General features: G+C 31.4%; 2 protein-coding genes across 3 annotated transcripts; one reads left to right on the top strand and one right to left on the bottom strand.

The window, feature by feature from the left end:
- The first annotated feature begins 293 nt into the window (after positions 1–293).
- Positions 294–4,815, top strand: LOC111298613 (equilibrative nucleotide transporter 3-like). 2 transcript variants are annotated; one of them, XM_022893338.2, is made up of 11 exons: positions 498–637; positions 819–934; positions 1,213–1,329; positions 1,422–1,526; positions 2,273–2,428; positions 2,642–2,785; positions 2,897–3,002; positions 3,567–3,739; positions 3,826–3,986; positions 4,062–4,320; positions 4,421–4,815. In XM_022893338.2, the coding sequence occupies exons 3-11, from the start codon at positions 1,294–1,296 to the stop codon at positions 4,526–4,528; spliced, it is 1,248 nt and encodes a 415-aa protein (XP_022749073.2). In that variant the 5' UTR covers positions 498–637; positions 819–934; positions 1,213–1,293; the 3' UTR covers positions 4,529–4,815. The 2 variants fall into 2 exon arrangements, with proteins under 2 accessions (XP_022749075.2, XP_022749073.2); XM_022893340.2 differs by lacking the exon at positions 819–934 and having other exon boundaries at positions 294–637.
- Positions 4,816–6,210: 1,395 nt separating this feature from the next.
- Positions 6,211–8,596, bottom strand: LOC111298612 (putative GPI-anchored protein At4g28100). The gene is made up of 2 exons (XM_022893337.2): positions 7,456–8,596; positions 6,211–6,868 (listed from the first exon to the last, which is right to left on the bottom strand). Exons 1-2 carry the CDS (start codon positions 8,098–8,100, stop codon positions 6,530–6,532), a joined length of 984 nt encoding a protein of 327 aa, XP_022749072.2. The 5' UTR covers positions 8,101–8,596; the 3' UTR covers positions 6,211–6,529.
- Between the last annotated feature and the right edge of the window lie 3,048 nt (positions 8,597–11,644).

The raw sequence follows: 11,644 nt of genomic DNA, 5'->3' as shown, positions 1-11,644 counted from the left end.
ATATTGACAAGAGACGACAGGAGATGCCATGGGTCGGTCAATTATGAAACAATCCTTAGAAATTAATATAATTTTACTGGGGTTTATTTTAATTACAGTTACAGAGGTTGGATAAATATTGTTTGTGGTTGCGGAGTGGAAACGAAAGAATGGAATAAAAATAGGTGAAACCTTATCCGTATGTTTCGTTTAGTCAATGCATACCGCAATGCATGTTTGAAAAGGTAGATAAATCAGGCGAATCACAATGACCCACAAATATCAAAATTCAAAAAGATTGAAAAGCAGCAAATACCCTTCTTTTCCTAAACCAGGAATTTTCATCAGTTACAGTTCCTTGGAAGAAAGAAACTGCCCCGTCTCTAACACTGCTTTGCTGGGCCTTTTTTTTTTTTTTTTTTCTCCATATGACATAACCAAAAGTGGACTTTTACAAAGTTCCTGTTTGTTCTATCTGGTGTAAGTGAATCATAAATGCAGATTCCAGATTCTTGTGAACGTGAAAAGAATCTCTTCAACAAGTAGAGTTGGATCTCTATGACTTTTAGCTTTCTTCTTCTTTTTCAATTGATTGTTATCCCTGCGTCCCACAGAGATGCTTTTCTGCACTCTCGATTGTTCTAAACACAGCTTTTTGGTATGTATATTGAATCATCTCAAATTTTATGCTTTTCATTCTTCCCATGAAGGTTCAAGCATCGATTATGAGTGAACTTCATCTTCGGTGCTTCTGGTTTGAATTTTTTAACAGTCATTGCTTTCTAAAAACCTCCCTATTCATAACAAATAGCTTTTTCTGGTTGTTTTTGAATATCAAGATTTCGATTGCTGGCTTTGACTTGCTACGCTGCACTCATACTCGAGAATAATTGATTTAAGTTTGGTGTAATAGTTCATACTCGACGATAATTGATTCGACTGTTAGAGTGATGAGGTATTTGATTTTGACTTCTAGCCTAAGAGATTGTAGAGTTGGATTCACACTATGGTTGTAGAATTGCTTATATTTAAAATTTTTCGAGTAAATAAGAATGATTTGTAGAAAGTGTGAACACTAAATCGTTCACACTTCACACCCTGGAAATTCTTAACAAATAGTAGTGAAATTGAGTTGTCCTCCTACGCAAATATAACTACAATAGGTTCCTAAATACCACACGAAAATATTATAAATGTTTTACTTATATGTGTGTATTATAATTTTGTAAACAGGTTTAGTTCATACCGTTATCATTGGATATTAAGCAGCTTTAAGTCCTAGAAGCTGTACGAGGCATTTCACAGAGAGCAATTATGGTTTTCCCTGATGAGGCTTCTCAAAGGCTTGAGGTTTATCATTCAACTTTTTTATTCCCCTTAACTAAGAAAATTTGTAAGATTAAAAACTCCATTGAATCTGATATGTATTTTCTGTCATATAGGGGAAGTATGCTGCGTTGGTTGTATGTTGGCTTCTTGGAAATGGCTGTCTCTTTTCATGGAATAGTATGCTGACAATAGAAGATTACTATGGTTATTTGTTTCCGGTAATTCTGATACCCTAATTTTACATTTTTGTTCTGGCTTTTCAAATTATTTCTCATGGTTGTGGTATTTTTTATGGCCTGCCGTGATTATATAAATGCACACTTGGAAGAAATTTCCCCAGGTTTTGTTTTAACCAATCTGTGATAAACAAACTTGAAAAGTTTAGAACTTGAACAGAGTTTTATTGCCACTCTGCAGTCTGTAGCCAAGCAGTCAGTTTTACACTTCTAAATTCTGGCCATGAATAAATTATTGACATTTAAACAAGCTTTTATATCATGTCATTTGAAAACTTCGTCAATGACCAATGTCTTCTGACTTCCATTTAATTCATAAATCAGCGGTTAGATTATTTAGGAGACCTTAATAACAGAAAGCCTGGGAACTGTATTGTACCGTCATCAAGCACTTTGTCAATCTGCATGCAAAATTCATAAACAAGGGATTTTCTCTCATTTCAAAGTTTTTCAATTGATTGCGACCTGTCTGATTATATCCTGATTATTGGCCGCTGATCTATAATTATTTTTTTTTCCCAAATGTAATCTTCACATGTCATAATGCATTATATTTCTTCCATCTAGCCGTCAAATTCTAAATTTTGCAACTCATGTTACTTTATCTTGCAAACACTTCCAGTCTCCAGAGTTTTCTTTGCTTTATTTTAGCCAAAAGTATGTGTGGTGAAGTGGTGATAATTATAATTATTCTTGTCATTTAACCTAATTTCTTTTCCCTTTTGCAGCATTATCACCCCTCAAGGATCCTTACTCTTGTTTATCAGCCATTTGCACTTGGAACACTTGCAATACTGGCTTACAACGAGGCAAAAATTAACACTAGAAGAAGGAATCTATTTGGATATACCCTGTTTTTCTTAAGTTCCCTTGCGGTTTTAGTTGTAAGTTTCTTTCGTAGACTTAATTCTTCTGATCCTTCAATGCTCCTAAACTTAATTTTGCATAACAAAAGGTGAATTACACAAGTATCATGGTACATGATAGGTTTATATTGAGAATGGCAGCTGAAGCACACTCTCATGCTACTAAAGTTTCAAATGCTCTTGTTTCTTTTGAGAGGATTGTAATTTCTCTCCTCTACATTTTATATATAGTTGGATTTAGCTACTTCTGGAAAAGGAGGAATTGGAACTTTCATAGGAATTTGCGTCATTGGTGGTGCGTTTGGGGTTGCAGATGCTCATGTGCAAGGTGGAATGATTGGAGATCTCTCCTACATGAAGCCTGAATTTATTCAAGTCAGTATGAGTGATTGACATTTTTACATGCTAATGAACTCTCTTTTCTCCACATTATCTGATATGACTAACCTTTACGATTTCTTTTCCTTGGATGTTTGGATTCCTTAGTCGTTTGTTGCTGGTTTGGCTGCATCAGGGGCTATTACCTCTGCTTTGAGGTTAATCACAAAAGCGGCATTTGAGAATTCGAAGGACGGTCTTCGCAAAGGGGCCAGTATGTTCTCAATTGCCTTATGTTTTATGACATGTCACAAAAGGGGACAGAAAAAAATCCCTCTTTGGTGTTGAAGTGCCATTCGTACTTTCGTTAATTATACGCTAAAGATCTGCTAGTTGAAATAATCTTGACAATTAATGGATTTGCAAGTCAGTAGTTTCCTTTACTTGTGCTGCCATATATGTAGTTGCATAATTTTACTGATCTCTTTTAACCCTTGATGTTGGAACAAAATGAGTAATTTATGTAATAGAATGCTTCCTACTATTTCCTATGGAGTTTTAAGAGAGAACTTCATGAATTATAGGTGTTTTTATTGGTATTTATTTGGTTGGTCCAAATGATGCAGTTTCTCAAACTTGTTTTCAGCCAGAAAAGCTTTATGCTGTTTCAATCTCTTGCATTTCTTGTTAAAGAAATTGACTGAAAAAATGCACTGTTACCTTTATCCCTTCTCTTTCTTTTTTTTTTTTTTGGTTTATTTTTCTTGGGGGATTTGTCTCAATTTGGCTTACTAGAGACTAATTATCTTTTCTGCACCCCACCCCCATCCCTGTGCAGTTCTATTCTTTGCCATCTCTGCAGCTTTTGAGCTTCTCTGTGTTCTTCTCTATGCATATGTATTTCCAAAACTACCCATTGTGAAGTACTATCGCTCAAAGGCAGCCTCCGAAGGATCTAAAACTGTTGCAGCTGATCTGGCTGCTGGTGGCATCCAAACATTGCCCCAAAATGTTTGTCCTTCTGCCTAGTGTCATACATAAAATGCTACTAGTAATACGCAATTCATTATTTTATAAGAATCAATGTCCACCTGCAGGCTGAGATAGATCCGAAACACCAGGTACGGCTGAGCAACAAAAAGTTACTACTTCAGAACATTGATTATGCGGTCGACATGTTCCTGATATATGTGCTGACATTGTCCATTTTCCCGGGATTCTTGTCAGAAGATACTGGAAAACACAGTTTAGGTACCTGGTAAGCTTTTGGTTGCGACTGTGCTATTCCTTCTAACCATGCATATGTATTGACACCAGATTTTTCACGTTCCAGGTATGCGCTTGTTTTGATAGCAATGTATAATGTCTGGGATCTTATTGGGAGATACATTCCTCTAGTAAAATCCTTGAAGCTGGAATCACGGAAAGGTCTCATGGTAGCAATACTTTCTCGTTTTTTGCTCATCCCAGCATTTTATTTCACAGCTAAATATGGTGATCAAGGCTGGATGATCATGCTAACAAGCCTTTTGGGCCTAACTAATGGATACCTCACTGTCTGCATCCTAACTTCTGCACCCAAGGGCTATAAGGTTTGGTGCTACGTTATTCATTTATACTTGAAACACAGCAATTTATGAAACCCGTAGACAGTTCTTTACTTAAAAACTGAATGAATTATTGGTTTTTCAGGGACCTGAGCAGAATGCATTAGGAAATTTGCTTGTTTTGTTTCTCCTGGGAGGTATCTTCGCAGGCGTCACGCTTGACTGGTTATGGCTCATAGGCAAGGGATGGTAAACTTTGGTTCTCAGCTGGTTTTAGGAATGAGAGACATGTTTCTCATTTATAGAATGGTGATTTTTAGAATGGACAAAAATAATGATTTATCTGTTTCAAACTTGGTGACATGGTGAAATTTTTCACTAGTTCAGAACTCTATGCAGCAATGCTTAAATTTCTTGTTCTGATAGTGCCAAATTCAGATTGCTTCGTAAATTCCCTTGTATTTATCAACTTCATGCTTAAGATTAGTGAATGTTTCACTGTCTTTTATTAGTCTATATAAATATCAAAACTTATGCCAAGTGGGCTCATGAAGCCCGTATTTGTTGTTGGTATTTTAGGTGGGAGTGTACTGGACTTTTGGGTCCCAGTTGTGGAGTACTTGGTTTGGGGGGCACTTGGGGCAAGGAATCCTTTGTCATGCCTTTAAATTGAAAAGAAACTATGAAAAAAATCCCTCCTTGGTGTCCGTGGCTCGGTGAAAGGGAGTAGCATCCTTTGGAAAGTGATGCTGCATGGCAAAGCGACAACATTAGACCGAAATCACCCTCTTGAACATGTTACCTCGCATATATTTTAAGATTCAATTTACAAAAAACAATCCAACTCTTTTCGTCTGTATTCACATTGTAGAGTTTGTTAGTTTTGAATATTGATTAATATTTACTAGGCGACCGACATACTCAGTCCTAGGGATTCCCTTCTAGCAATGTTGTCTTGAAATCGATTCCTTCAATTACTAAGTGTTTGGTTAAACAAATCTCGATTTGAAACAACCTGGTTTTAACAGTCCCGATAGGCATCTGCCCTTTGAAATTATTATCGGTTTCCCTCACATCAGGCCGGCGCAAAAGGCCCTATCTGTTTTTGGTAAGTGCGAACTCCAATTAATCTTGACATTAACTTACTAACACTGTATGATTTTGCCGTACCAATTTGTATATACTATTATTAGCATAAATAAAGTGGTGAAAACAAAATTAAGGGTGTAAATGAATAGAATATAAATGATTTTTTTATATTCATGATTTATTTATTTATTTAATAAAATTTTAAAATATTGTTTGGTTTATTATTTATTAAATTTAATAAATAAACATAAATAAATAAAAACTAAAATTGTTTGTAAACTTTTCGTTGAATACTATTCATTTACATCTTCAAATTAAATACGAATGAATTTTACTATTTAGAAATTTATGTGTTTAATTAATGAATTTAAAATATTATATATAATTATTTGTTAAGTTTAATAAATAATCAAATATAGAATCTGTTCACCAATTACCCATTTTAAAACCCAAGCAAAATGAAAGAATAATTGTGTATAAAGATAATAATAATTCAAATAAGATCTAATTTAATTTTTTCAAAAATTATATAATATAATAAAATTTTAAAATTTGATCCAAATTCATATCAATCTTTCCTTAAAATGGATTAGATTCAAACTGAATTTTCTTGTTAATCAGTTTCCTCAATTTGTTTCTTTTATATATTATTTTAATATAAAATTTAATATATTTAAATATAAAATAATTATTTTATTTTATAAATTTTAAATATATATAAAAACTAAAAATATATCATTTCATTATTTTTTATTTTTTATTTTAAACACAATTTAAACTTAAAATATATATACTTATTTAATATTTAAATTTAATCTAAATTGAATTTAAAAAAATCCATTCAAATTAAATGGAATATCGACATTTCAAATCCATTTTTTCGCACCTTTACTTGTGAAATGGTACTAACAACTGGCAAAGGTAAATGAGTAACTATATTATATAGAGCTGCTCCTCGTCCTAGTCCGCTGCTTCGTGTCAAACAACTACGAAAACCAACAGAAATTTACAGTGGGAAAAAGACAAAAACAACCCCTCATTAGCCCGTTTCCAATTGTCTGCTACCTCTAAATAGCTTCACGTGAATCCCAGACAATCTCGAGAACTACAAAAAAATTACTAAGAGGCAATTGGGACAAGCACAGTGCCACTCACCACTCCTAAGCTACCCAAACAGTGAAACCAAAACGATAAGGGGCAAAACGGGGAACGTAAAAGATGCCCGCGAGGGTGGTGGCGGTGCAGGCGACTGGGCATTCTCGAACTGCAGAGAATCAACAGCTAAGGGCATGTTCTCTTGATCTGGGCTGCACTTGGACTCGTGAGGGTGGGCACTGTACATTATGGCCCGTAGTACGGCTGAAACGGTGGGTATGTACGCCGTTTTGTTGCGTGCAAGGAGCCATGTAAGCCCCATGAGCTGACAGTCTCGGTTGAACATCTTGCTAGCTCTCTCGCTGGTGCTCCTGTCTTCTGTTCCGTTCTTGTTATATCCACCTTTGAGCTGTAATTACCACTCACAAACAAGGGTGCTTTAGAGATTTGGCTGAAAAGCAATTAGGTAGCAGCAAGAGTTGGTGCAGGAACAGGGAAAGGTAATGAGGAAAGATATGTTGGCGAAGGGTCTAATTGTTTGAAATGCATCAGCCATGACAATGTCATTTTCTTGGGTCTACCATAATGACTTTGGTTCCTTTGATAAAATGGCAAAAAGAAGACCCTCCTCAGCCTAGAAAAAAGGTCCACTTTAAAAATCAACAACACCAATTCACATTCCAGTATTTGATTTCAATCAAAATTAACAAACCACAACCAAAACCAATCCTCATGTGGATTGTACAAAGTCATTGGAAAGTAGAAAATTGTTGTAATGCAATCCCTTTTGGGGACCAATTATCAATTACTTATTAAATGCATTTGTTCATTTATTAACAACAGAAATCTGAAAGTGGTAAGTGTAAGAGCAATTATATGTTCTCATGAACCAAAACCAGTTTTAAGACAACATTCCTAGAAAAATTATCAAAAGACTCAGAGCTAGAATTAATGGGTGTAAACCAAAAAAGGAAACCACTTTCATTAATTACTTGCCTTTTGAAGAGCACCGAGACACTTGGTACACCCAGCATAAGAAGAGTTCCCGCAATTCCTCTCCAAATTCTTCACGGCAGCAGTCGGTGTCGCGTTTCGAAAACCGGAAACATTAAACGCAGCGGGGCAGCTCAAGGAACTAATCTGATGCAGCCTTATCCCACAAAAACATAGAATCGCATCGCAACTCGCGTTTGGTTGAGGAATCCTCACGCGCTTGCTTAACAAAGCGTTTTGCAACGAATTCACACACTTCTGCGAATCATCCGGCCTCATGGGCTGCTCTGGCTGCTCCGGCTGCTCCGATTCGGCTGGAGCTGGAGCCGAGACCTCCAAAGCATACCTGGCGTGAGCTGCAAAGAGCCAAGCTGCCAACACGGGACAGCATCGGCTTCTGTCCAGGTTGTGGCCACAGGCGTCGCTGACGCCGCCGAATAGCTCGGCTGACAGGTCTAGCCGGCAAACTTGAGCTTGGGTTTGAACTGGAAATGCGGGGACCGTATTTGGGGATGAGTAGTCACCGGGTTTTAACGGCAGATCGTGAACGGAAATTGGTTGAGACAGAAAACTGGCTAGAGAGTGATGGAAGATAGTGAAAGAAAATAAAACTAGTGTTAACGTGGAAATGACGGAAAAGCAAACCATGATTTTTTTTTATCCGGGTTTTTACGTTGATGATGAGGTTTTTAAAGGTGTTTTTTTTGCAAGGAAAGAGACGGAAAAAAGATTGCTTGGGAGTTCGATGTAAAAAGCCAAAGAGACGACTTTGAAACTGCTGTTATAGTGACAATGATTCCTTTTTTATATATTAGAGAAGAAAAAGGGTAAGAGATTCAAGAGATACTCAAAAGGTAGTGGTGCGTTGTGCCTTGTTGAGAGCTAACATTTGAAAATTTATAAACTGTATGCAGCAGGCCATGGACAAACTTTGAGCAGGCAGACCATGTAAAAAGAAAAGTGATAGAGAAGACTGAAAGTCATGAAGAAATGGAGATGAGGCGTCTCTTCACTCTCCTCTCTGTCTTTAGTGCTCAATCAGGGATTCAAGAGTTCCCTATCTTTCTCTCCAAACAAAATGAGAATATCCACATGCAAAGGGAGAGAGAGTATGGCTTGAGAGATTTCTCTTGGTCTATGCTCACGAACAAAGCAATCATTCAGTAATTTATATTACTGCTACACTATATGCTTGTATTTTTTATATAATAATTTTAAATTTATTAGATTTTTTTAAAATAATTATATAAATCAATTAAAATAATATTTTATTTTAAAATTTCTTATTTAAATATTCGTAGTTGTCATTCCAATTCTAATAAAATTTTCAATGGAAAGGGGAAAAAGAGATGGGTCCTTTGAGAACACAAGCGTTTCGCTTGGTTATAGGATTATAATAGAAAAGAGGGTGAGGATTGGGGTTGGAAAGAAAGGCGTCTGTCTGAGGATTTGGCAGCTTGTGGTGTCGTTTTCCTTTCATTCTTTATCTTCTGCTAACCGATGGCATGGTGTGATATGAAAGTGGCCCCTCCCTTTCACCTCCAAATTTTTAAAATATTATTATTCTTTTTCATTTTTAAATAAACTCTTATTTTTTATGTACCTACACTGTTTTTTTTTTTTTTTTGTTCACAAATAGATTTTTGTGTTAACCAAAAGATGTGATGTGCGTTCTATGTTCTTTGACAATAGATTTTTATGTTAACCAAGAGATGTCGTGTGTATTGTGTCATCGTTTACTGTCGCCAATCTCATTTACAGTTAACATTTTTTTGCTCACGTGCCTATTAATGTGATTTTTTTTTAATATGATTAATTGAGTTAATTAATTTTTATCACGATAAAAATATAAATAAATTTTATGTGAAATTATTTAATAAATTTTGTGAAATAAAAATAATTTAATAAAAATTTTAATAAAAAAATAAATCAATAGATAAAGTTTAATGTAAAAATTAATAATATGTAAAAAATTATTAAAAATGATGTATATAATCTAAATTTAATTTATATTTATTTAAAGATAAAAATTTTATCAATATTTTTTAATTAAAAATTCTATTTAAAAAATATTTCAAAATTTATCAATTTCTTTTTAAATTTTACATACTTAATATATTAATGGGATCTTTTAATTTAACAATTTTAATTTTTAATTTTAATTTTTATTTAATCATTTTAATAAAAAATTTTCATAAATTTCATTTAAAAATTTTCACTGAAGTTTTTCCATAAGAATATTATCTCATCCGTTACAGAGTATAAAAAGTGTTAGCAGGCCATGAGCCTAACTATTGTTAAAATCATGTGTGTTAAAATTTATTAAAGTAAAAATCATAAAATAATAATTTATTTAAAAAATAAAAAGAGCTATATCAATAGGGTTTTTATTTTTAAGTTAATATCATAAATAGTTCATAAATTATAATAAAATATGTAATGTTTTACCTTAAATTTAAAAATCTATAATGTTAAACTTAAATCATAAATTTATTAACTAATATGATATTTTTAGAGTTGTTTATCCATACATATCATCATTTAAAGTTAGTTATATTTGAAATAAGTATTATATTAGTTAATATATTTATAATTTAAGAATCATATTAGAAATATATTTATAATTTAATAATCACATAAGAGATTTTTAAACTTCAAATATAATATTAAATATTTCACTATAATTTAAAAAGTCATTTATGATATTAATCTTCTTTTTTTAAGTTGCAATTATAAATAAATATTACATCTATATTATCAATTAAATAATTAATTATTATATCATGATCAAATTATAATTACTAAATAATCAATTAATAAATTAAAATATAATTAAATAATTAAATTTATCTTATATAAATATATGAAAGTCAAAGCCTTTAACAAAAAATAAATAATATGATGTGGTACATTTTTTATAAGTGGACAATCTAAAAAATTGACATGTGTTTAAAATTAATTATATATTTAAAATTTAAAATTTAATGGTAAAATAAATTTAATTTAAAATATCTTATTTTCATTATTATAAAACACATTCAATGATTCTTATTAACATTTATTTTTAAATGATTAATTGACTAAATAAATTAAAAATTAAATCAAGAGTAAAAGTATCTTAAATTGAGAGTAATTTATGATTGATAACTAAAATAGCAAAATATAATGTATATTCAATACGCTTGGGATAAATAAAAAAAAAAGATTTTGAAATTAATGTAATAATAATAATAATAAAATTAATTCTAATTGATATATTAAAATTAATTTTAATGATTTGATCATCTTTTGAACATTTTAAATTCAATATATTAAATATATGTATAGCTTAAAAGGACAAGGCAATATATCATATTTTTTAAAAAAATTGGAAAGTATATTTTTAATAAATATAATTCAAAAGTTAAATATTTATAATTGAAAAAAGAGACATAAAATTATTTTATTTATTAATAATGATAATCAAAGTTTTAATACCTTTCATATAAATTTAATGAGAGTGATTTAAGATAAATAATAAAAAAATAAATATAATCAATTTAATTTTTTTAAATTATTTATCAAATTAAAAAATATAAAATAAAATATATTTATTAAAGAAAACATAATATTTTTTTAAAACCGTCCACATGTCAATAATATAAATCTAACATTGGATGATTTTTGGCCAAAGACTTTGTCCTTTATATATTAAATAAAATAATAAAATAAATTTAAATTTAAATTATTATTAAAAATTGAAAAATTAATATTATATATTATCTTTCTAATATTACAATACTACATTAAGTAGAGGAGTTTCTACCATATGAGAAAAGAATTTAAATTACTTTCAATTAATTAATCCATAAAAAAAAACATATTTTAAAAACTTATTACCCGTCAATTATTTGATATTCAAACAAAAGCTTCTAATATTTGGAAACAATATAAGCATTTAAACAATTAATAAATTTATTATAAAAATAATTTATTAATTTAATTACTTTATTTAGATAAATTTCACCCACCATTAAAATAGTACCATCTAATATTGATTTGATTTTTATATTATACATTTTTTTTATATTTATAATTTAGCATCAAATATAATCTAAAAATAACCAACAACAGTATAAATTATTGGTATAATGTTGAACTCTGTAAATTATTAGTATAATGCTGAACTCTTACTTGGAATGATTAAGGTTCT

This window comes from Durio zibethinus, chromosome 16 (assembly GCF_047325235.1).
Source record: "Durio zibethinus cultivar Kanyao isolate XHJ-2024 chromosome 16, ASM4732523v1, whole genome shotgun sequence".
In the NCBI taxonomy this organism is placed as follows: Eukaryota; Viridiplantae; Streptophyta; class Magnoliopsida; order Malvales; family Malvaceae; genus Durio; species Durio zibethinus.
This window is presented reverse-complemented; position numbering and strand designations above follow the sequence as displayed.